At 41.4% G+C, this 26,829-nt stretch overlaps 1 protein-coding gene and 1 long non-coding RNA gene across 3 annotated transcripts in view; one reads left to right on the forward strand and one right to left on the reverse strand.

Moving 5' to 3' along the window:
- LOC128349245 (uncharacterized) overlaps window positions 1-26,829 on the reverse strand; it is a 127,258-nt gene that overhangs the window by 42,848 nt on the left and 57,581 nt on the right. The window lies entirely within an intron of this gene.
- Window positions 10,767-26,829, forward strand: part of A1CF (APOBEC1 complementation factor) — a 59,077-nt gene continuing 43,014 nt past the window's right edge. For both annotated transcript variants that reach the window (XM_053305276.1, XM_053305277.1), the window contains exons 1-3: window positions 10,767-10,799; window positions 23,141-23,284; window positions 26,023-26,157. In XM_053305276.1, the coding sequence (XP_053161251.1) occupies window positions 23,186-23,284; window positions 26,023-26,157 (234 nt within the window). In that variant the 5' untranslated portion in view covers window positions 10,767-10,799; window positions 23,141-23,185. The remainder of the gene's footprint in view (window positions 10,800-23,140; window positions 23,285-26,022; window positions 26,158-26,829) is intronic.

Raw genomic sequence — 26,829 nt, forward strand, 5'->3', positions numbered from 1 at the left:
AGGTGCTTACCACCCTACACTGCCCATTAAAACCATATTGTACCTACCACAGGGAGGGGCAACCCCTTCCCCTCCCAGCAACCATGCAGAAATAGAGCCAATGCCCTTCTTAAATTGGCCAAAACCAAATCAGAACCCCTTGGGGATAAGTGCACTCCATTGCCCTGAAACTGTATCAGAGTGTGCTATAAATCCTCCCCCCCCCAAAAAACAGATGAAACAAATCTACCCAACTCACGATTAACCTCCTTACGAACCTTATCTACCCTGACAGGGTTCAAAGCTCTCTACCAGACTCGGCGCTGCAAAAGGTCAGAGCACAGCACCCAAACATCTGGGATCCAACTTCAAATTAACTCAATGTCTGCAATCACCTGACGTGATATGGCCACCCATGTCCTATCTACGAGGTTGTTTCCCTCAAAATGAATTAGGAAAACATCAGCATACTGATTTCCCTTGATGAATTCCCAAACAATTGGCAGAAGCTGATTAAAAACCATGCCTCTCCTACCGATCCATGAGATGAGCGATGGCCCAAGCTGAGCTGCATCCCCCAGGAGGAATTCGATGAGTGATGTATGCCCAAAACACAATAGAATACCCCACTATCAGCACACTATCATCAATGGTTTAGTTTGTAATGATGTCATCCACCCCGATTCAAGGTGGCGGATGCGTAAACGTTTGAGGCGCAAGAGGGCTAACATGCAGACTGTGTTACCAATTTGAACCAAATTTGGTGCAGATATAGTGAGTGACACACAGGGACACTTCAACAGCATGGTTTGTAATGATGTTATCTACCCCAGTTCAAGATGGCAGGCATATGAACATTTAAGGCACAATTGGGCTAACTTGTAAACTGCCTGATTTGAACCAAATTTGCTACAGCTATAATGACACATAGGGATGGATCAAGGGCGTAGTTTGTAATGATGCCATCCACCCTGATTCAAGATGGCAGACACATGAACATTTGAGGTGCAAGTGGGCTAACTTGTAAACTCCCTAACCAATTTCGACCAAATTATCTATGTTTAATCCAGTTGTAGGGACAGTGAAAAAAAAGTAGGCAGATTAGTTCTTACTAAAACAACTTGTTTTAAAGTGACACAAAGAGATGGAAGCTGGAAACAGTAATATGAAGGTCCCTCTTCGACCCTGCCACCAAACCATAAACTTGGTCCTACTTAAAATATCCATGATTTCATAGAGCCTTTTCTAAACAGAATATACAATATGCATTCCTGAGCACTGACAAATATATTTGGGTACTGAATTATTTACCATGTGTCTTCCATTATGGTGATAAAAAAAGAGAGACAAGAGAGACCTGATGATTCAGCTACTAGATAAATGACATGAACCATTTCCATAACATTTCCAGCTTCTTCCAACTAAAGTCCCAAACAGTGGCGTATCTAGGGAAAATAATGTCTAGGGCAAGCACTGAAATTGCGCCTGCTGTCCAAACATCTGACACCCATCTTTAAGATAACTTTACCATAATATCAGCTGAAATCTACCTACAGCGGTCCTATTCAGAAGATTCACAGGCACGCCGTGTATCTAGAGTGTGTCCATGTGGATCTGGCCATATTGAAACAACCGCTCATGTTCTGTTGTATTGCGATTATTATAGAGAAGTAAGATGTAAATTAATAGCCCCGCTTTTGAATAATTTCCCTGGTCATCAAGATGAATTTTATTTAAATTACCTGCTAACCAATCCAAATTCTGATGTTGTATATACGGTCGCTAAGTTTTGCTATATAATATGTCAAATGCGGACTCACGTGGTGTAATGAACTTTTATTGCTGTTTTTGTCTTATTATTTATCTGTTTTTATCTTATTGAACTGGTCTATGACTGAAATAAATAAATTGATTGATATCAGCTGAAAAATACAAGTCAAGCTCGTTAATCTTTTAATCTTTCAAAAATTATTTAGCAGTGGATGTAGCCAGACTAAAAAATGCTGGAAAACTACAAATTTCAGTATGCTGGGGCTCATGAAATACCCAAATACTATGTGGAGGTGTACTTGGAAAACTAAACAGAAGTGCCTGTCTAATTCTCTACTATGCATTGTAGCATCACTATTACAGGAGTTTCAAAAATAAATGGAGAATTTGACTTTCCCCAGATACTTTGAAAATAATTAAAGGATATGCAGAGTAAACTGTATCACTGCTTGGAATATATTCTAGTATTTCAGAAAGACAATTAAAATGAGAGAAAGAGAGCAAGAAACTCCCAGTGGGCCTTAATACTAAGGATTTCACACTGATTCCAAGACAAACTCACCATTAATAGCCATATTATTAAGACATCACATTTAACTCACTTATCACAAGAAGCAAAGTAAGAGCAAATGAATACAATCCTAGCTCATAAGCTTCAGCTCGTTATTCACAAGCCCTGATTCTCTGTACATAGTGCCAAACTGAATAGGTGTACAGTGATTTATATTATATTGAATTAAAAATAATACCTGTGGTCCCTTTGGGGGGCTTCCTAAAGGCTTTGGGGGGTCTGTAAAGGTTTCCCCTCCCCCTGCTAGCTTCTAGGGCCTTGCAGGGACCATTTTAGCATGTGTTGTGGCCATTTTTTAATTTTTTTAAAAAAATGACCGCTAAAAACAAAATGGCCACCATGCATGCTCAAATGGCCTCTGCGAGGCCTGGCCTGGCCTAGGGCCTCACAGAGGCCATTTGAGCATGTGCAGTAGCCATTGTGTTTTCAGCAGCCATTTTTAATTTTTAAAAAAATTTTATGAAATGGCGCACCCCCTTCAAGTGGCACCCGGGGCACATGCCCTGCCTGCCCCACCCTAGATATGCCCCTGATCCCAAACAATAACCCCTCACTGTCTCAAAGGAGCTGCTAGGTGCGTTCTGTTTTGAACACTTTGGAAAGGGCTTTTCAGGATCACTGCTTCCAGTTTAAGCAGTGGAAGCAGAGCCAAGGGGACAAATAGTAGGTGAGCAAGGCAGACACCCAGGATAAAACATGAGGAGTAATTTTAATGATCAAGTTTCATACTTCATGAACATATTTTAATATCAAAAAATCCCTTCCTCCATGGCATATATTTTGTGATGCTTCAAGAGATAGGTGTTCAAATGAAGTCCCAGAGACTTCCAGTGGCTAGTATCACACAAATATTTCGTGATTTGCAGTGTGTGGGAGGGAGGGTTTACCTGAACCATTACAAAAGGCAGATGGACATAACTACAATGCGAAACAAGAATTCCACCCTCCATTCCACAATAATCCACTAGCCCTACATCCTACAATATACCCATGATCCAACTGCTTTTCAAGAAAGCTATAAATATGTTATTTATGGAGTCCTCTTATATGTAGGGGGCTGGTTCACATGACCATCCAAAAGGGAAAAAGATGGGAAGAGGAGGTTCCCAGGGAGCATTTGCTGGTCTTGTGGTAGCAAGCATGACTTGTCCCATTTGTTAAGCAGGGTCTGCCCTGGTTATATATGAATGGGAGACTAGATGTGTGAGCACTTTAAGATACTCCCCTTAGGGGATGGAGCCACTCTGGGAAGAGCATAAGGTTCCAAGTTATCTCCCTGGCAGTTTCAAGATAGGGCTGAGAGAGATTCCAGCCTGCAACCTTGGAGAAACTGCTGCCAGTCTGTGTAGACAATACTGAGCTAGATGGACCTATGGTCTGATTCAGTAAATGGCAGCTTCCTATATTCCTAATAGTCACTTGATGAACTAACCAAACTCCAGTTTCTATGCCAGTTCCCGACTTGCATCCAAATTTCACTTGAGATTCTCGGCCCAGCTTCAAATGTCAGTGACAAGCCAGGCAGAGTATCTTGGGCAGAAGTCAGGAACCAATGCAGGAACCTGTTTTGAGAGTTAAAATTATGTACTCCATACTTCCATTTGCAGACATGATCTTCAGACTTTGCCTAGGGCACACAAATGCCTTGTCCGAGGCTCTGAGTGGAGAATACCACTTCATAACATTTTTGAGAAATCTATCCTAATGTTTATATACATTTTTATATAAGAAGTTATAATGATGATTACGCATCTTCCAAACTCCACAAGCTTTCTGAAATACCTCTTTAATGTGTAAATAAAAAGTTAGCAGACGTTTCGATGTGACACATCAGCTTTGGTACTATACACTGGTGGCTGCAACATGATCTTAAATACAATAGCTCAGCATCATCACTCAGCAAAACTGACAGCAATTAGTTAACCCTGTTACAGTAGGATTGTACTGTAACAGGATTGGCTAATTGCTGTAGGTTTTGCTGAGACATGATGCTGAGTTTTTATGATTAAGAGCATGTTTCAGCCACTAGTGTATAGCACCAAAGCTGATGTACCACATCAAAATGTCTGCTAACTTTGAATAACTGTTTTATGTTTTCATTTATGCATTAAAGAGTTAAATGAGAAATCTTACATCTTTATATATTGATTTGATTGATTGATTGATTGATTGATTAAGTGCCGTCAAATTGGTGTCAACTCTTAGTGACCACGTAGATAGATTCTCTCCAGGATGATCTGTCTTCAACTTGGCCTTTGAGGTCTCTCAGTGGTGCATTCATTGCTGTCATGATTGTCCATCCACCTTGCTGCTGGTCATCCTCTTCTTCTCTTTCCTTCAACTTTTCCCAGCATTATGGACTTCTCAAGGGAGCTGGGTTTTCGCATAATGTGTCCAGAATATGATTTTTTGAGCCTGGTCATTTGTGCCTCGAGTTAAAATTCTGGATTGATTTATTCTGTGATCCATTTGTTTGTTTTCCTGGCTGTCCATGGCATCTTCAAAAGTCTTCTCCATCACCAAAGTTCAAAACTCCAATACTTTTTCTATCTTGCTTCTTCAAATTCCAGCTTTTGCATCCATAGAGTGTCACGGGAAAAACCATTGTCTGAACAATTCTAACCTTTGTAGGTATAGACACTTCACAGCATCTATATATCTTTTCCAAGGACTTCATTGCAACCCTACCAAGAAATTTTAAAACTGCAATCTCATACATTGGAGTATTCAGTTTAATTTTTAATGCTCTTTGCCCTATTACAGGATCATTGTAGAAGATTAAATAATCATATATTGTAGCCAGGTCCTTGGGCAGAATAGGAAAGAAATGTAATCAGTATGATAGTCATGTTTAGAACCTCCCTCACTGTGTACTGTATAGTGAATGTATGAGGAAGGAATAAAGTTTTGTCCATGAGTCATGCCTCCTGATGGCCACAGCATTTGAGAGATCTGCACATTCAGCAGTCCATGGGGCTAATTGATACACAGAGATGATCCTCCCTGATATCTGGAGCTCTGGCTAGTCATGGTTCCAAATAACAGGAATGAGCCCTCCTCATGCAAAGTGGTACAGGCAAAGATCCCCTTTCAGATAAATGCCAAATGCACAGCTTTTGGTGTGGCCAGTGGATGTGTCTTGTGTTTTGGTGTGGCCAGTCAGAATATGTCAGCAGTGGGTGTGATTTCACTCTCCCCCTCCCTTCATTCATTCAGCATGAATGGGGTTAGTGGGTCATAGACATAGACAAATTTTTCTCTATAGGGCAAGAGTAAAATTCTTTCGGGTTCCTTTAGACAGCTAATCCTTGAACAGTATATTGCTGTATTGTCATACAAAAGGGTTTGACCTCTTCAAGTTACCATCCAGAAGTAGATGCTTTGACTGCTAAGAAATACCATGGAGAAAAAGAATGACAGAGAGGAGCTTGGTGCTATAAAGAGCACTCTGCCTAGGATCAATTGTCATAAGGAAAACTGTTGTGCCTTCATACTTTGATGTTAGGATTGCTATAACAAAGTTTGAAAAGCTCAGATTTTGAAAGTCATCTCATTCTATGGCCAAATTAATTTATTAATTACAGTTATCCTGTTTACCAATTAGCACAGTGTCCTGTTTACAAAGCACAATGTGGGATCAGAACAAAAGAAAGCAGATGCTCTTGTGCTAAGACAAAAATAGATTTTGCTCATGTCCACTACCTAATCTTTCAACAAAAATAGTCCATTTCTCTAAAACTGATAAAATAGATACAACGGTCTCTTTTTTTCACGTCTAAAGTGTCAGCAAAAACAGAAAATGACTTTGATTCCACAGTATATCACATTTTATTTATTTACATACATCTGCTTTCCTTTATCTTACATATTCTATGTACTGCCACCTAGATTACTTTGTTTAAAAATAATAAAATAAATGATAACCATTATTTTAGTTTCCTGAAAGCAAAAAAACACTATAACTACATTAATTAAAGATAATCCTAACAATTGCAATTATAAGCACTACTGTTTTAGAAACAGAAAGCCAATTCCAGGGCCTAACACTTTTCACTATCATGGTTTATTTCAATGAAGAATGCGAATATTCACATTATTAAGGCTGCACTCCTAAGCACACTTCCTTGGAAGAAAGTCCCATTAAATTCAGTGCTGCCTGATTTGTTCAAGACTGAGTATTATTGTACACAGACCTATATTTATTTATTATTTTTGATTGATTTGATTTATATACCGCCTTTCCAAAATGACTCAGGGCAGTTTATATCAGAATAAAACAATTAAAACCAGTTAACAATTAAAATCAAAACTATAAAAACAGAATAAAACCAATTAAACATTCAAACAGCTAAAAACCCTGGAAAACCAGGGCAACTATTTAAAATAATTTAAAACAGTTTACAGCAGTTTAAAAACCCTGGAAGGCCAGATAGGTTTTAAGGGCTCTCCTGAAATACAGTAATGAACTCAAGTTATGGATTTCTGCCGAGAGTGCATTCCATAGCCCAGGAGCAGCTACAGAGAAGTCACCACCAGACGAACGGGCAGGTTTCAGAATAAGACAATTTCAGTCTTATTCTGAACTGACCTGGCATTGCAGAGGAGCAAGGCCAGACTCTGTGGGTCACTGGAGCTGCTCCCCGAGGCCTGAGAGTTGACAAAGTAGTTGGAAGTGGAAACAGTTACTAAATTACTGATTTCCCTTCCCCTGTAATGGCCAGCTGCTCTGCCAGCACCTATATGTCACAATCCATCATAAAGTTTGGTGCACTTAATCCTGTTGAAATGTAAGTATAAAGAACATGGACCATGCTGAGAACTGCATTTATTTAAAACATTGATATTAACAGTGATGAGATATAGGAATGAATTTAACGTATTAAATTCTCAAACGACTACTGTCTGCAGCTTTTTAATGGCCATGTCCCTTGCTTATTATGCTCTCTTATTTTCTCCTACTCGAAACATAATTGTTTCTTAGTTGAATTGGTGCAATTGACTATTAAGCACACGTTAAGTTGGAGTTAAAAAAAAAAATCTACCCCATATCAGCCAAATTACATGGAATATAATGGGGTGTGGGTGGGTGGGCGTGTTCCTAAATATGTCCCTCTCTAATGATAATCACTAGAAATACCTGTAAAGTAAGTTCAATGTGGTAATGAAGACAAATTTCATTTGTCTTCATTTGATCTGCACCACCTATTGAAGCAAGTGGAGTACTGCAAGATGCCGGACAAAGTTCATGATCAATATCTTCAGTTTAATCTGTTTGCAAGAGTATTTGTAAGTGCTAACAAGATATAGGTTGAGTACAAGAGAACGACCAGCAGCAAGCTGGATAGACTCTCTCAAGAAAGCAATGAATGCACCACTGAGAGACCTTAAAGGCCAAGTTGAAGACAGATCATCCTGAAGAGAATCTATCTATGTGGTCACTAAGAGCTGACACCAACTTGACAGCACTTAATCAATCAATCAATCAATCAATCACATGGGAACTAAGCTTCCTCCTCTGAACATATGGTGAAGCAATCAGGTGGTCAGGGCCAGCCCTAGGGTTTTTAGCGACTTAGACAAAGTTTGATTTTGGTAGGAGCCCCCTCCCAGCTTAGAAGTGCAGAGCACCAGCTTTAACTTGAGCTGCACAGGCCGCTCATTTGTGAGGCTGAATGACCAGTCTGTGCAAATGACCAGTGAATGACTAGTCCATGCTGGTTTGAAGATGCATGGAGTGGAGAGGGTAGACAGAGAGAAATTTTGCTCCTTCTCTCACAACAATAGAACCAGAGGTCACCCCATGAAACTGAAGGTCGGGAAATTTAGGACCAACCAGAGGAAGTACTTTTTCACACAACACATAATTAATTTATGGAATTCTTTGCCATGGGATGTGGTGATGGCCTCCAGCTTGGATGGTTTTATAAGGGGTTTAGACAAATTCATAGTGGACAGGTCTATCAATGGCTACTAGTCTGGTGGCTGTGGATCATCTCTAGCCTCAGAGGCACGATGCCTCTCAATAGCAGTTGCATGGGAGCAACAGCAGGAGAGAGGGCATACACATACCTTTTGCCTGTGGGCTCCCCAGAGGCATCTGCTGGGCCACTGTGTGTGTGAAACAGGATGCTGGACTAGATGGGCTTTGTGCCTGATCCAGCAGGGCTGTTCTTATGAGAGAGTTCCCAGTCTATTATGGGGGCAAAACTCTAACACTTCAGAGATGCAAAGGTGCCGCTGTTAGTTTGGAAATCCAATCTGACACCATTTCTTTTTGGAAATGAATGCTGAGACAGGCAATTCATGTTCAAGAGAGAGATTGCAGCTTGTGAAACTAGTTGTTTATTGGGGGCTGGAGTGCAATGAGCAAAGAAAGCTGTGCATTTTGGAATGCAGAATGTGCAGGCCCTTTGGGGAGCAGGGTGCAGTTTGACATATTACATTCTTACACCACTGTGTAGTACTTCCGGGATGCAATACAAGAGGCAGAGAAAGCATAATTGACAGTGCTATAGTCTGGCACTGTTTATGCACCCCTCAAGAACTGGTGCCCTAGGCAACTGCCTAGATTTGCCTGGTGGACAGGCCAGCCCTACATATGATTTCTTCAGTATCTGTTGAGATCCCAGTTTTACTGCCCAGCTACTCATTCCACTTTCCAAAGTGTGGTATGGGTATGGTAAAGCAGGATTGAGCTGTCTTGTGAAAAAATACTTGATCAGTTTGCCAAGTACCTAGAGGAGAGGGAAAATACATTTATTCATTGATATCTCCCTCAAAGTGTTGTGTGCACTGTCACTGTGATCAGTACAATCAAAATTGTCAGCTTGGTTCCACTTATTTCTACTTCATGGTTGGGTCTTAGATCTTTTGAGGTTGTGATGGAATATTTCACTTTCATATCTGTAAAGTAATTGAAAAACAAATACAGTTGTTAAGAGTGGTTGTTTTGAACTTCCAGCCCTCAAAACCCCCTATTCATTCATGGATTCAGGTGTCTGTACACAATGACATATCTTTGAGTGAGTCAAAGGCTTACAAGGATCATCTGGAGGGAAAGCAAGGTTTGGGAAGCTATCCCACCCATCCACCCATCGGTAGGTCATATGAGTAGCCCCATGAATTTATGTGTTTGTACACATGTAAATGTCTTTGAGTAAATGTCTTAATGTTAAAGGTTTTCCTGGGTACAGACCTTTAGAGGGGGCCAGTTCAAACAAACAGCAGTCCCAACACACAATCATATCAGGGCTGCTGCGAGAATGTACCCACCCCAGCATTATTAAGGAATATGCTGAAACATTCTCGGCACATCTTTTAATCGCATGCGAAAGGTGATAATCCAAATCACCCCTCTACATGCACTGCAAAACCCTGTTTAAACAGGGTTTATAGATAGAACGTGAATGCTGTGCATGTGTTCAGCATAATGTGTTAATAACTTTATAGTATATTTATATTTATATATTTATTTATTTAAAATATTTCTAGATTGAGATCTGTATGTCCATACACTGCACACAAACTGTACTATGTTGTACATAGCACATTAATAGAACTTGTTAACATATTAATAGAAAAGTACTTTCCTTTTCTTTAAATGATGCAGAGAATTTCGCAGTCCACTACAATAAATGAAAAGTGCTATTTTTGTGATTTTTTTTCAAGGTCTAGATACTCTATGCTATTCATTTGATTATATAACTTTAAAACTGGCATAAAAGGTACATAATTTCATTATAGGGGACTCATTCATTTTCTAAGATGATGCACTTCTGTTTACAACACTAGTTCTTATTTAACAATATGGATGACTATATACCACCAAGTACATTGATGTTACAAATTATTACCTAGACAGGGGTTCCAAGGCATGATTCCCCAGATGTTGTTAGACTACAACTCCCACCATCCCCAGTCATGACAGGCACAGGATGATGGGAGTTGTAATCCCAGAACATCTGGAGATCTAAGACTGGGAACCCTCAGCCTAGGAAAACAACAATTTAAAAAGTAGACCACATACAAATCCAGCAATCCGAATGTTCTGAAACTCTGAAGACAATTTATATGGTGTTGTTTAGCCAAGATAAGGAAAATTATTTTGGGTTAAAATTCAGTATTCTGAATAACGTTTTTTCAGCTAATACTCGTATATTGGACCAATTTTTAAATGATATCCTTCTCACCTCATGCACATTTATTCAAGTCCACTATTGACTTTTGTCCTGCAAAGTTTGTAAACATATGTAGCTTGTGTAGACAGTGAGCTGCAATGACCTAGCTATCTGGTCAAAGGGCTGCATGGAGCAGAGAGATAGGGCCGGTTAAAGTTTAACCTGCAGAACTGTAAACCAACCTGGGTTTGCTGAACCTTTGGAGTTTGATATGATGATTAGAGAATAACCAGAGTGACACGTCGCAAATTCAGCATAATCAAGGAGAAGTTTTCCAGGTGGTGATCTCTGAAATTGCTCAGGTACAGTCTATCTACTCTTTCTTCGAATATTTTCTAAGGAATAGTAAACAACATCTTAACATTTCTTACTGTCTGTTATTGGAAGTCAAAAGGAAGATCTCAATCTCAGCTTTTTCTGCACAAGAGAGGCATTTGAAATGTTAAAATTCCATTTCTAGTGTCTGCAGCCGACAGGATGTACGTGTGTTGTCACTTTAAAATGTGTACAGGACTGGTAGTCAATATTTAGAGTGGTTAAGCAGATATCTGAGGCAGCAGAACGTTGCTTTATATTATTTGCCAGACAGACAGCTGCCAAGATAGGCATGGTAGTGACAAGCACTAGGAAGCTGCTTAGCAGATATGTGCAAGCTTACAACATGCTTTGCTCTTCACAGAAACCATTATACACCAAATGCAGACTTTGTGTTTGTATGAAAGGCAGCATGTCAAACCGCAGCGAGAGAGAGAGAAACTGGTCACTTTCATTTATAAAGAAATGAGAGCACCCACCGCCCCACAAGGGGAAAAAAAAGATTCTCTGCTCTTCCAAGTCATTTTAGATTTGTTAAAGCACAACTTGAAGCTAATCATTACATGTGACTGAATGTTTCACTTAAAGAACAACCTCTCTTTAAAATAGATTATTTTACATCCATAGCTTTTCTTTTTGCAAGCAAGCACCTCTTCCGGCTGTCCAGGGTTTGTACTTGGATTACCCTGCCAGCATAATTTTCAGTCCACTAGAGTTTTAAAGCCAGGTGTACAAGACAAGATATAGTAAGCAGTATCTTTTAATCAGATCTCTGTTTCGTGGTATATTACTTTTGTCCTCACAGAGACCTTACAATTGCCAAAATAAACCCCTCAAAATCCACGACATTAAGTTATTCATAGTTCAACATTTCCTAAATCCACGACATTAAGTTATTCATAGTTCAACATTTCCTAAAAAACTCGGTAGGAGACATCCTGGTGATTGGAAACATGACGATCAAGAAAATGCAGATCTAGTTGTTGTGAGAAATATGATATCAAATAGATTGCTGTAATGGGCCATAAACCTTAATGATAGACCTTAAAGCCTTAGTTCAACTGATTAATTTTGCTTTCCAGTTTAATTATGAATGTGTGTTCCCAGGGTGGCCCTTTGAGGATGATAAACAATGAACCTTTAGGGAAAAGGACTGAGGGAATGATGATATTATTTACACTAATACATTATCATGAAAAGAAAAACGGCACATAAGCCAACATTCTGTAATACCAGTTGAGTGCATATATACTTAATTTTTATATTGGCGTAGAGAACTTTTCAAGTTACCAAATTTAGAAACAATGCAGTGTAACGACAGTGTCAGAAACAATACTGATGACAAGTGTATACCAAAACAAATTCTGGGAATATATCTTGCCTTAATATGCTTCTCGGTGAAAGCTTGCCGACACCCAGACTAACAAAACGACACCCAGACTAACAAAGGTAACACTGTGCTTTATGGGAGAGGGCCATTTTTGTCAACATATTTTTGTCAGTCACTGTCCGTTCAGAGCAAAGGAGAAATTTACAAAAACATCCCTTTCCCACCAGGACCAATGCAATGTCATTAGCACAAGCATGGCATTCGTCTGGATGTCAGCCACTACAGATACATCTTATAAAGCTGTAGTATCATGAGAAGCCATAGGCCATATGTAACTGAGATGTTTCCATCAACCATATTTGCTCATCTTATGTTGTACCTTTTAAAAACTAAGCTTGATTTTGAATGTCCCTGGGATCCTACACAACTCTGAATAATACTTGCTTTGTGTTGCTTAAGAAATGTTGCTTATGACGCACCCATACAGACCTCCTATTGACTTGATTTTTTTATTTTTATTTTTTATTTAAAAAAAAAAATAGGGTTCCTTTTCCATCCCATCCCATCCCTGTCTCACAAGACCAGAGGTGTTTATTTGAATTTGGGATAGTTCAGTGCACTTGATACTTTCTCCCACGTGGGCAGTATGGTGGGACAGAGGAGAGAGCAGCTGAATTCAGACACCTGAGTTTGCTTCCAGTTGCTTCCCCCAGGGAGCATTCCAGGAGCCAAGTAATTTCTGTTGAGGCCCAAGAAATGTTTACTGAAGTATACAAACATCTTATATAGAAGAAACAAATTCACTTATAGTGGTATCCAGTTTATGAAGTGTTCAGAAACAGCAAGGTTTGGTATTTTTAGCATACATTGATTTCAGTTCACTTAAAGATGAAGTTTAGTTCTACTTTTTAGCTTGTTTCCAGAGTGATGGTTCTTTCCCATCTCAATGCAGCTTTGCTACAAGTGTCTCTGGCAACTCAGAATTTTCAAGTGAGTCGGTCTATTGATCTGCAGAAGACAAACACCATTTTTCTTATCTTATTCATGGAAACAGTAACTAGGCTTCCAGAGAGTGCTGCTAACAAGCAACCTCCAGAAGCAAAAGCACAGCTGGAGGGGAAAGTAATACACTGGAAACCTGTGTTTCCATCAGATTAAGAAATTCCACAATCTCTATCTTTGCAATGTGGATTGATCTTTGAACAGTGAAGACAAATGGGTCTGTGGGTATGGGCGGGAGAGGAAAGTCAGATCCCACTAGGCACAGCATAGCCAAGTATAATGAATGAGAACCTGCCAGTCAAGTGAGAGCACAACAGTTTAATACTGGCACTCAGCTTGTCAAGATTTGACTTTGGTATCACTTACTTTATTATTCGCCCATGGAGGTGAAAATCCAAAGAAGCTGACACAAAACTTATTTGTCCCAAGATAGGAGGTATTTAGCTCAATGGTAAAATACATAGCTCAAGCCCCAGTGTGTCTGGTTTTTAATAAAAATCATTTCAGATTTGGACCAAAGCTGCAAGGCTAACTGTTATGTCCATAGGTAGGAGCTGCGAGGGTCCAAGTAGCTTTTCACCACTATTTCATAGGGTCTTGTTGGCTGTAATCCAATATAATCCACTGAGCCCCTGGTGGTGCAGTGGTAAAACTACCGCCCTGTAACCAGAAGGTTACAAGTTCAATCCTGACCAAGGGGCTCAAGGTTGACTCAGCCTTCCATCCTTCCGAGGTCGGTAAAATGAGTACCCAGAATGTTGGGGGGCAATATGCTAAATCATTGTAAACCGCTTAGAGAGCTTCCAGCTATAGAGCGGTATATAAATGTAAGTGCTATTGCTATTGCTATTGCTATACAAAAAGTGAGTGACAAAACAGAACTCTAAGTGCTGAGTTAAATACACATCCTTATGTAAATATAACTCTAACCCAAAGCAAGGGAACACCACAGTGAGCTATAAGGCCCAGCTTTTATGTCCCACAGACCATATTGTTGCGGTTTACCTGGGAAATAGCTTTCATACTGGTGTTGGCTAAATAAAAAGGGAGAGTGTGTGGTCTAGCAGCTAGAGTGGTAGACTTAGACCAGGCAGGCCCAAGGTCAAAAACACACTTGGCCATGAAGCTCACTCAGTAATTTTAGCCCAGTCACTGGATGACATATCATGCAAAGCTCTCTGAGCTTTTAGTGCAATGCTCCACATGTATTTAGCACAATGCAGGCGCTGCTGCATCTTCCTGATGCAAGTTGTAGAAGTACAGCTTGTGCAAATGCTGGAACTGCTGCACAAGCAGACGTGTGCAAAATATGTGGCCCTTGCAGATAATGTGATCGCAATAATGTACTCACAACACAAGGCCCTTGAACGATTTTTGCATTTCCGCAAGTGTGGGCTTTCACAGCTTGAATCAGGAAGTCTCAGCCATGCCTGTGTTGTACTAAATGCAAGCGGAGTGTTGCACAATATATCCGCCACCATCTTTCACCTACCTCACAGGCTGTTATGAGGATAAAAATGAAAAAAGGGAGAATGTTGGGATTATTGGGGAAAGGGTGGGATTAAGATATACTACATAATAAAACCATCCTTCCAAAAATATATGATAAGGCATACTAGGGTACCACATGAGAGCTGATTATGAGCCAGAAGACATAAATAGTTAATGCTTTTATGAGCTCCAAGTGCTTGCCCATGGAAGAGACTGCCTGCCACTAGTCTGCCCAATTGACTGTTCTGGCCTAGCCTTTTCAGTTAGCCTCTGATGCAGGGAAGGTGATTTTGCCCACACAGAGACACAAGCAGATTTATATGTCCTCTAATAAGGCTGCCAGTTACATCTCTGCCTGAGTCACTGTTCTGGTTTGTTTCTTCTCAATCCAGAGGTATGTCTGGAACAATTGCCCTGTTTAGACATTGAGGCGGGTCTCACGATCAGTGAGACCTGCTTTGAAAGGGTTTGCAGGATCTGCTGATCCTGCAGAGGATCAGCAAGCCCTGCCTGGGCAGCTGGATTGGTCGTCCTCACAACTGCCGGCTCCATAACGGAGCTGGCGGGGGCTTGGGAGTTCGGGGGTCACGTAGCCCCCGGAAGGCCCCTGAGAGTGCAGAGCATGCTGGAGAGACCCCCGAACTGGGAGGCTGCTTTTTGGCCTCCCGGTCAGGGGTCTCCTCGTGAGTTGCCGCAGCATGGAGCCACGCTGCAGCAGCACACAATCCATTAACCCCGGTTAGCAGAGCACTCACTTTGCTAACCTGGGCTAAGCGGAGGGCTTCTCAAGCAGGTTAGCTGCTTATAAACCACCAGGCTCGCCTGTGAGCCCCGTGGTTTACACTAGCAGCAAAAATCGGCTAGGCTCTCCTAGCTCGATCTTTGCTGGTTGTGAGAATAGCCTCATTATGTTGTACAAGTAGACAGATGTCTGACTGTACCTGCATTAATTTAAAAAGTTAATCTGGACACAGTCCTCTCAAAAGCATGGTTCATATAGGAAGTTTGCTGCCATATCTCTGTTCAACATAACATATGAACAACTATACTTGTGTACAGATCATCACCTGTGTATACATTACAATTGAATAAGTATTGAACATAACAGATGCATATGTTTCTACAATAGTGCCTCTATGGTGTGGGCTCCACTGTGAGTGGTCAATTTTTATGAAATAAAAACTTACTGAGGACCATACCAGACAATTTGGTATTGTGTGATTGGACTCTGTGTGCTCTTTTGCTGTTGTGTTGAACAGCATGCTCAAGAGGCATCCAGATCCAGATTAGGACCACAGCAGCAGAAAAACAGCTTTTGCCCTTTGCCCCCATTGAACCCCAGTTTAGATCACACACCCCACATCTATCTATCAATAGCTACTAGTCTGAGGGCTATAGGCCACCTCCCGCCTCAGAGGCAATAAGCCTCTAAACACCAGTTGCATTGGAGTAACAGTAGGAGAGGAGTAACAGTAGGAGAGAGGGCATGCCCTCAGCTCTTGCCTGTGGGTTTCCCAGAGGCATCTGGTGGGCCACTGTGGGAAAGAGCATGTTGCTAGACTAGATGGGTCTTGGCCTGATCCAGCATGTTCTTAACTGTCATTTGCACTCGGAGAAAAACTCCCATTGGTACTATTGGGAGCTTCCCTTCTGTGGATAAAAGCAGTGCCAAGCATTGCAGAGTGGGATGGCAGTGAAAAAGGGGGTAAAATCTTCCCCCTATTGCATACCCAATTTGGATCAACCACCTCCACACATGCTATTTAACAATCAAGAAAACTAGCACTCGGGCCCAATCATGCAATAGGTTTTCAGATAGGTTGGCCCTGAATGTGGAAAGTAAAGTTTGTGTCTAATTTCTGTTCAGAAAAAAAGTGTGCCTCGGTTATCAGAAATGTGAGGAACATTGCTTTAGATGATGTAATAGTCTCAGAAGGGCTCTCCTTCCATTGCTGATCCAAAGTATGGTATCATTGCAAACCCATTTATATTTAATGTCTGAAGTTCACTGCTGGTTAAAGATCAGAGATTCATTTCCAAAGATGAAATGAAATGAATGGCCAAATTCAGATGTAACCTGCAACTGGAGTTAAATGGGGCAGAGGTTGTAACTCTATTATATCCACATTCATGCAACCGTGCTGAAAGCAACCTCCGGTTTGCCTTATCAAATTCCAATTTGAACTTTTGGTTTGCAGTAAGGTTCGCTGCCTCTGAGACCTGAGGTTTGGCCACCTAAGCATTACATCCAAACCCAGGCACCACCATAACCTATGGTGGCTATGGAGCATGCTGGGATCGGCCTCGGTGGACAAGGAAGAGGGAGGGGCTCCCCTCTCATGGAATTGGAGTTGGACTAACATCTGCAATGCAATTGACGGTTTGAAATTGAAACTGCGGGTTCGGCAACCTCCAGTTTCATGTTAGGTGTGAATGCAGCCAATAGCTTAGGCTTACTTAACTTCAGCCCTCCTAGAGATGTTGACGTACAACTCCCATCATCCCTGGCTACTAGCCACTATGGCTAGGGATTATGGGAGTTGTAGTCCAAAAACAGCTGGGGGACCAAAGTTAAGCAGGCCTGCAATATCTAGTCAAAGGCAGCCCCATTTTACTGATATTTGATTTTTATTTGTTACATGAGATGATTGTGCTCACATCAAAATTACATTAAAAAGATTAAAAGGTCTTTGACATAGGATTCCTATGACGTTCCTAGGCATAGGATTGCATAGGATTGCACTGCAAATAACAGTGATATCTGCAGGTCAAAGTAGAGGTGATGGGGTGAGCCATTATGCATGTATCTGGGCAATTACATAGTACATGGTGGGATCTATTTTTTATACATTAATAGCAGCACAAGGATGAGGGGATCGGAGTTCTCCCTGTGCTCCATTGATTCAGGCCCTTAGCTCACTTCCAGTTTTGGAGCTGGTCTGAGAGAAAGGTGCCTCAAGCCACAGACTAGAGCACAGCAAGGTAAAGTAGAAGAGTGGAGATTAGCTTCCCCACTCCCCACCCCACCCCCATCTCACACATGCCCAATCACACACACACACACACACACACACACACACACACACACACACACACTTTGTCACGTAAAAAACGGACCATCCCCTGCTTTACATTTCCTACCTAACATTTAGAAAGTAAGTAGAAAAGACTGCCAACATTAACTACTTGGGATGATATTAACCAGAAAAGATTAGTCAGAGTGACACAGTAGATAACCCTCTCTGAGACTTTGCTGTGTTATACCCAGTGGATTGATTGATTGTAAATACTTAGTGCTAGTATTTCTAGCACTTCTATAGTATTCTAGAAGGGTCAAACCACTTCATGTCATCTTGGCCATTACAACGACCCTGTAAGGTAGATAAGTATTAACATCTCCACATGAAGATGAGGGAACTGAGGCTCAACTTTGCAATAATAATGATTTTTTTAAAGCACCTGTTCCTGACAGAGAGCAGTGGTTCAAGGATGCAGCAGGAGTTGCATACTCACAGAAGGAGGCTACTCTTAATGCAGCCACAGGGTTCCCAAGCAGCACAAAAACACATGAGTGGAAGGGGTGCAATTTTTGCTGATCTCTCCTGCTTTCAGGACTGCTCCATGCCTTTCAGAAATATGTTCCCAAAAGTTGTGTGAGTCTTTGCGTATGTGCTGTGCTGCCCCTGTGAGCCAGGCATTTGTGCATCTTAGCTGCAGGAGCACTTTCTTAGTCTTAATGTTGGCCATTCATTGAAGGATCAAGAAGAACAATAGGGAATATGCAACAAAGATAATAAGGGGTAAAATCATGAAAAGACTTAAAGAGCTCTCTTTCCTCCACATGCTCAGTGAACTAATGGAGACTGTGAATAGGATTGTCAAGAAGTATAGATTATTTTGTGAACTAGTTCTAATTTTGCGTGTGTGTGTGTGTGTGTGTGTGTGTGTGTGTGTATACATACACATATATATACATACACATATATATACAGATCCTATTCATTCATTCATTCATTCATTCATTTGTACACTGCCCCAAACTCTGGTCTCTGGGCAGTTTACAACACAAAACAGATTAAGAAAGAAAACTTGGAAACAATTTAAAACCACCAGTCTAATTAAAAAGCTTGGGTGGAAAAAATGTGTCTTTAAAAGTTGTCAGAGATGGGGAGGCTCTTATTTAAGCAGAGGACATTACATAGTCTTGGGATATTACATAGGACATTACATAGTCTTGGCAAAAGAGAAGGCCTGTCCCCGAGTAGCCACCAGATGAGTTCTAATCTCTCCAGAAGATCTCAATGGCGGATGGGGCTCATAATGAAGAAGATGTTCCCTTAAATACCCAGGGCCTAAGCTGTTTAGGGTTTTATAGGTTATAACCAGCACCTTGTTTTTTGCCGGAAATTTAGTGATAGCCAGTATAGTTCTTAATATACGAATACGATGAATCATATGATCTCTCAGAGATGACCCAGAAACCTAACTGAGCCAACTGCAGTTTCTGGACTATGTACAAAGGCAGCCCCACATAGAGCGCATTGCAGTAGTCAAGTCTGGAGGTTACCAGAATATGTGCTACTGTTTTGAGGTAATTTATCTCAAGAAATAAACGCAGCTGGTGTATCAGCCAAAGCTGATAGAAAACACCTCTGGCCACAGCCTCAACCTGAAATACCAGAGAGAGTTTTGGGTCCAGAAGTATCCTCAGATGCTGTACCTGTATCCTCAGATGCTGAGGATACAGGTACATCTGTATCCTCAGATGCTGTACCCTGGTGGCGCAGTGGTAAAAAACTGCCGCCCTGTAACCAGAAGGTTACAAGTTCGATCCTGACCAGGGGCTCAAGTTTGACTCAGCCTTCCATCCTTCCGAGGTCGGTAAAATGAGTACCCAGAATGTTGGGGGCAATATGCTAAATCATTGTAAACCGCTTAGAGAGCTTCAGCTATAGAGCGGTATATAAATGTAAGTGCTATTGCTATTGCTATTGCTACCTGTTCCAGCTGGGGAAGTGTGGCCCCATCTAGAGCCAGCAGATCAAAATTGTCTCCTGACTTCCAACCTGCACAATAAGTACTTCTGTCTTATCTGGATTCAGTCTCAGTTTATCTCTCATCCTAGTGGTTTCATGTAGATGTTAAAAAGCATTGAAGACAATATGGAGCCCTGCGGGACACCATATAAAAGTTCACGTTTTGAAAAACAACAGTCTCCAAGGGCCACCATCTGGAATCTGTCTAAGAGGTAGGAGTGGAACCACTGCAAAGCAGTGCTTCCCACTCTCAGCCCTCTTAGATGGTCCAGAAGGATACTATGGTTGATAGTATTGAAAGCTGCCGAAAGATCCAAAAGGACCAACAGAGTCATAATCCCACCATCAATTCCTTGTTGGAGATCATCCATCAGGCCGACCAAGACAGACTCCATCCAATAGCCTGCCCCAAAACCAGTTTGAAATGGGACTGGATAATCAGTTTTCTCCAAGACTGTCTGGAGCTGGGAGGCCACCACTCTCTCTATTACCTCTATTACCTTGCCCAATCATGGAAGGTTAGAGACAGGCCTATAGTTGCTTAACTCGGAGGGATGCAATGCAAGCTGCTGCTTCTTCTTCTTCTTCTTCTTCTTCTTCTTCTTCTTCTTCTTCTTCTTCTTCTTCTTCTTCTTCTTCTTCTTCTTCTTCTTCTTCTTTAAAATAATTGCCTCCTTAAGACAAGAGGGCATCCTGCCCTCTCTCAGAGAAGCATTTATAAAATCTCTACCAGGCCTTCTACAATGACCCCCTGCCAGATAGTATAAGCCATGTTAGACAAGGGTCAAGAGAACATGTGGTAGGCCACACCATTCCAAGCAGCTTGTCCACATCATCAAGAGTCACAAACTGAAACTGATCCAGCCTAACCACATAAGAGGACTTGCTGGACACCTCCACATTAGACTTTGCGATAATTGTGAGGTGAATTGGCCTGAATAAAAGAGATTTTATCCACAAATATCTCATTAAAATCACAGCGGATAGTAGATGGTTCCAAATTCTGATTCAAGCAAAGAGGGGCATATATACTAGCCTTCTCACAACCCTAAACTCTGCTGGATGTGAGCTTGCAGATGCAATATGGGCAAAAAATAATTGTTTCTTTGCCACACATATTGCCTGAGCATAGGTCTTCAAATGTGCTCTATTTTGTAATCTTTCAGATTTGAGTCAAGTCTATCTCCACTTGCGCTCCAGTCCTGTCATCTACCTAGCTGCTTCAGCCCCTATAGTTCTATATACCAAGGGGCCAGTTTTGAAGTGGTCAGAAAGGATGCTTAGGAGTGATCATGTCTACTGCCTTGGTGAGTTTGGAGTTTGAATTCTCCACCAGGGCATCAACAGAATCACCAGCAGAGCCAACTCTAAATCCTTCCAAGGCTTCTTGGAATCCCATTGGATCCAATAACCTTCTTGGGTGGACCATCCTAACAGGCTTCTCACCCCTGTGGAGGTAGGACATGATTGTGAGTCCAACCTTAACCACACAGTGGTCGGCCATGACAAGGGGGAAATCACAAGAGTCCCTACCCCTGGAACACCACCCTGATCAGAGTAAAAGACTAGATCAAGCATGTGACCACTATATAAACAAATATAGTGTGTTTGTTTTTGTATGTTCGTTCTTCACAGTATCAGAATGCAAATCACTTCAACACCATGTATCTAAATATTAAGCAAATGAGGCTGACTTCATATGAACATATAAGACTGCTTTGTACTGAGTCAGACCATTGGTCCATCTAGATCTGAACTGTTGACACTGACTGGCTTTTGCAGCTAAATATTTTATACAGTAGTGGAACACCACGACAGTATTTATAAAAGGGTGGAACATCTTGGAATGGGAACCTTTCACATTAACACTCTTCTGACTGCCTTGTGTTTTGTTGCTCTGTTCCCTCTGCATGTAATGAACATTTCTGAGGGTACAGAGCCCTTTGTCTAGCCTCCTGACACTATATAATAAAACACTTGTCATTTAAAAAAAATTAAAAATCTAGGTCATATAAGTTACATTTCAACGAAATATTTCCAGTGAAGTGGCAACAATGATTCGACTAAGGATGAGTCTGTTTGTCTAGCAGTTCATTTTAACAGCATTGCTATCTAGATAAACTCACAAATAGGCACATTTTGCCTATTCCTCTTCCTTCTGCATCACTCCTGTGCCCCCACAAACGTCCCTGAGAACTGAGGGACCCTCAGTCAGCAAAAATGGTCCCTCCCCCATCTTGCATCAGTGAAACATCTTCCATTCACAGAATTACTAATTTGGGTGCTGCCTCTTTTGTTTCAAGCTGAATATAGATCCCAAATTGACAAAACAATCTTCAATTTTGCTTGCTTCAAATTACTACTTCAAAATGTATGTATACTGCAGGTGAGAGGCGCACAATTGTTCCTAGATTGTTGCACGTGCAGTTTCAGAAGGGAACACACATGATTGCATTCATATACATCCATACAAAAAACTGAAAGCACGTGGAAGAAACAAAACAGAGATGAATAAAATAACTTGTTTGAAAACCACTCATTGCTTTTCCTAGCTTCCTGTTTCAAGCGTGATTACATGAACCACATCTGGTGAGTGTTGTGGTGATTACTGAGAAAATGAGTGAAGAAAATGGGGTGCTCAGGCAGTAAAAGAAACAATGCATGGGCATGGGAACTGTATCACTGGTTACAGTGGACCAATATTGCTGTGCACGGGAAATAACTGTTCACAGTTAGGATCTTCAGTCTGTGCCTTTCTTTCCTGCTTCTACTTGGATTGATCAATAGTACCTTGAACCATCCATTTCATTTGTTCTGCCAATCAGTGTGACTAAAGCATCGTAAAACACATAATCTTTACTGTTTAAAACTTTAAATGCAGGCTTATGTCTGAAATGGAAATTCAAAATTATATTTATCATTATGAAAATAGATCCATGAGCTGATAGTTCTTCCAGAATTAATCTTCAGTAAATACCCTGCTTGGCCAAAACAAAAAACAAAACAAAAAACACCCAAAAAAACCCTACAACGTGATGCAAGAGATAGTGATCATCTGGTTAATGACCTGGGGGATAATATTCATGCGGTTGAGAAACATCTTGCACACTGGCAATAAAGTTCATTCACTGAACTTGAAAATGAAAAAAATGATTTCTTTTTTTAAAGCACAATGGATTCCAATCATCTATAACCATTCATTTCCCCCACCCAACAGCCTATGTATTTTTCTTTGGATAGAGAGCAAGGTTCAGAAGCCTACTAGTGGTCTTGTGCCTGATGGTCCACAAAAATCTGTCAGAGCCCCAGGGGTTGCTCTTGATTCTCTTTGCTTTGTTGAGGTGCTGGGTCTTTTTGTTTTGTTTTCTAATTACTATGAGCAATTTATGTAAAATATCCTCACTGGTATTATGGAGCTTTCCTTTTTAGAAATATTAATTTACTTAATTTATCTTAAATTTAATTGCAGTGAGCACCCCTAATTAACCTGATTTTTTGGTGATAATCACTCACAATGGAATCAAATCAAAAATCCGGGGATGGATTGGCCGGCACACAGAAAGAAGCTGCCCTCCGCACATTAATTCAGCGCACAGGATATAGTTTGATTCAGGTAGGAATTCCCTGTCACATCCTTGAGTACTCCTTTGTGTAAAATAAGTAGCTTAGCTAGGCTTCGCCCTATAGCTTTGACAACTTCTCTCCAGATTCAAATGTCTTTTTTAGACTATCACAAAAGTATTAAGAATATTTATATACCACTTTTCAACAACAGCAAAAGTTGCTTGGGTGGTTTACATAGCAGTAGGAATGAGAAGGCGATTTCCTGACCAAAGGTGCTCACAGTCTAAAAAGAAACACAAGGGGAGCAGTATCCCACCAGGGACACAATCCGGCCACTGGTGGGATGCTACTCTGGGCTTAAAACGGACATTTGTTCACCTCCAGCTAATATAAGACCACTTTGAAAAGTCTAAATGTTGCAATTTTATATGCAATGGACATTTGATTTCTGCCTTTGCTGCACCTAACAGAACTTCTGATAGAAAATAGACAAGAGTGTATGGGTCTGCCAGTGATCATATAGTCCCACAATTTGGCTGGCACAGGATGGAGAGAGTGTTTATATGAACTAGCTATCCCACATGGAAGCTTTACATGCAGCTGTTGCACCATAAGAAAGGATCTCAGTAACCACACAAATAATGGTGACTGCACATACTACCCTCTTGTGAATTTGCTGGTCCCACAATTCTAGCTGGGCTACAGGGAAATGGTATTTCTGGTAGTTTTCCACATCCCCCACCCCCCAAAAAGTGCATATGTCCCTATGGGCTGCCCTACCTAAAAAATCAACACAGGAGATATATGTTTCAGTTTTAATATAAGGTGATGAAGAAAAACTGCACCTACAGAGAATTTAAGACACAGAATGGAATTTCAAATCGTTTAAAATTAGCAGTTGGGAATTTTCTGAATGAACATCCACAAATGTAATGGAAAGAACAACTTGTGTCAGTTTCAACAAGTACATGTTAAACAATTGCATAGCATAGTCTTTATTTCGGTCTTTGACCAGCATAACAGCAAAATAGACAAATTTTCTCCTACAAAATAGCTCCGTGCCGCAGCTACTTGTGAGTAGACCTCTGGCCAGGAGGCTTAAAAGCAGCCTCCCGGCTTGGGGGTCTCCCCAGTATGCCCTGAGCGCTCGTGCAGGGCATAATGGGGCTTCCGGGGGCCACACGGCCCCCAAGCTCCCCAGCCCCCGCCGGCTCCGTCTTGGAGCCAGCCATCGTGTGGGCGGCTGATCTGGCCGCCCAGGGCTCCCTCCCCGCTCATGAGCGGGGAGCGCGGGCTTAGCCTGCTCTTCTCGCTCACTTCCCCAAACTGGGTCTCATGGATCGTGAGACCCGGTCCATGCTGTCAAAAAGGCAATAAATTTGCCATCATTCAAGGTTTTTAAAAGGGGGCCTTGCAGGAGCTCGCTTTCAGTTAAATTTAAATGTTTCAATATATTGTTAATCAGGATAGAAGTTATAGTACAAAAATAACTAGAGAGAGACTCTTTAAAGTTATATAAAGAGATGAGAGCAAGGCAGGCCTGTTTGCACAAGCTAATCAAGTGGACATTTGGTGAGCAACAGTTGACATCCAGCCTAACTATCTGCCAATGTGCCAGAATACTTTGGGGTGTGTGTGATATTTTCAGAAATCCCCTTTCCCTCTGCAGTCACCTGCACTCCCTGAAATCATGGAGTGAAATCATGGAGTGAAATCATGTCCCTGAGGGGACCCCCTAACCCTCAGAGGCATAGTTTTTGGAGATGCTGGTAGCTGTAAAAGAGAGAAGGGATTGAAAATTGCACACTCTCATGCAACAGAAAACCATGACTCTTCAATGCAGGGTTAGTCTGGATGTCGGTCAATGTATTCAGACCCATCCCCAAAGAAAAATGTGCCCCAAAGGGGTGCATCCCATTTTTGAAAGCATTTAATGATGTTAACCAATAGCATTTTATTTTGGTTCACATCCTTAGCAAATCCTTAAAATGTGTGCCAGAAATTGCACATTTCTGTTTATTAGATAGTGGAGTGCCTTGTATTATTATCCATCCTCTTTTGTGGTCTCCTGTTGAGTTTCGTATGCATCTTCCTTGAACAACCAAATGTCTTGTCCTGTGTGGAGCTCCAAAGTTGTATCAAATAAATGGGACAAGATGCAGAGGCTATTCACACGAGCAAGCAGAGGAAGCCCAGCCCAGTTTTGCTCGCTTGTGTGAACCATCGGGATCATGTCCAGTCCCGGAGGCTACACTGCAGAAAACTCACCTAAGGAGCCTGCAGCTTAAATGAGGTTAAGGGAGTAAGCGTTCCCTTATCCTAATTTTTTGATTGTGTGACTGCCACAGCAGGCACACTCAGGGAGGAGCAGGCTCCCAGTAATGCACCACACACTTGTGCAGTGCATTATTGGGGCTCCAGGAGGTTGGGTGCCGCATGGTGGTGCTTCCCTGCACCCGACCCCCAAAGCACCCAAGCAAGGCGTGGGTGGATGGCAGGAGAGCCGCCATTCATCTGGGCAGGAAATCCACCCACCCAGAGAACTGTCGATCATCTGTGGGGAAGGGAAGGTTAACCCTCCTTCCCTGCAGTTATCCCCAAAGGTCTTCTCACTGATCGTGAGAAGAGCTTCAATGCCAGTTGCAAAAAAAAAAAGGCTGATAAGAGACAAGAACAGAGAAAGACATGGTTCTGTTAAGTTAAGTAGATCCACTGACATACCTAAAGAGATTTGCGCGGTTGAGAATACATATATTTCAAAAAGAGCTTATCTTCTCTTCCACTCAGGAAAATGGCCAAAGGAAATATGGAGGGCCGCCACCAGGCTGGGACGGACCACCACCAGAAAGAGGCTGTGAGATTTTCATTGGGAAATTACCTCGAGACCTTTTTGAAGATGAACTTATACCTCTATGTGAAAAAGTAATTATTTAAATTTATTAGGTTTTCTTCTCTTGTCTATATCAAGTGTTTTAGGAATGGGTTTGTTTGTAAGGAACATTCTTAGAAAGTAAATACTTGTTAAGATGACAAATGACTGGCTGTGGTATCAGGGAAGGCAGCAACTGGTCCAGACCTCGCAGCAGAATGAGGATGATGAAAGAAGGCTGAGACTTGCTTAAAACTGGCACCACCATGATACATATCCCCTTTCCCCTCTTATTGGTTCTGTAGTCAGTTGCAAGCTATGACCAGCGGGCAATGCAACCAGCTATCTTAGACTAAATGCATGCTTAATATATGTGTAATGATGCTAGCAACTCTAGTGTGGGCGTTCTACACATAAAAGCCCGAGCAGATGACTAACTTCACCTTGTGCTGATGCTGGGCTTGTGCATGTACACCAAAAAAATAAATAAATGAAAGCACTGCATGCGCATTCATCCTAATTTCGGCACTGGCATCATGCAGGTGAAAGTAAATTGCTGGGAGTAATCTAGGAGGGGATAAAGTGCAATCTTGCCAATTATCTTAGTGCTAGACAGTGAAAGGGGGAGAAAACTGTGATTATTTCAGCATCTCAGCTATTCATCTGAATTCACCCTAAGAGGGGATCAGTGGGTGTATTCATACTAAACTCAACAGGAGACCACA

This window comes from Hemicordylus capensis, chromosome 3 (genome assembly GCF_027244095.1).
Source record: "Hemicordylus capensis ecotype Gifberg chromosome 3, rHemCap1.1.pri, whole genome shotgun sequence".
In the NCBI taxonomy this organism is placed as follows: Eukaryota; Metazoa; Chordata; class Lepidosauria; order Squamata; family Cordylidae; genus Hemicordylus; species Hemicordylus capensis.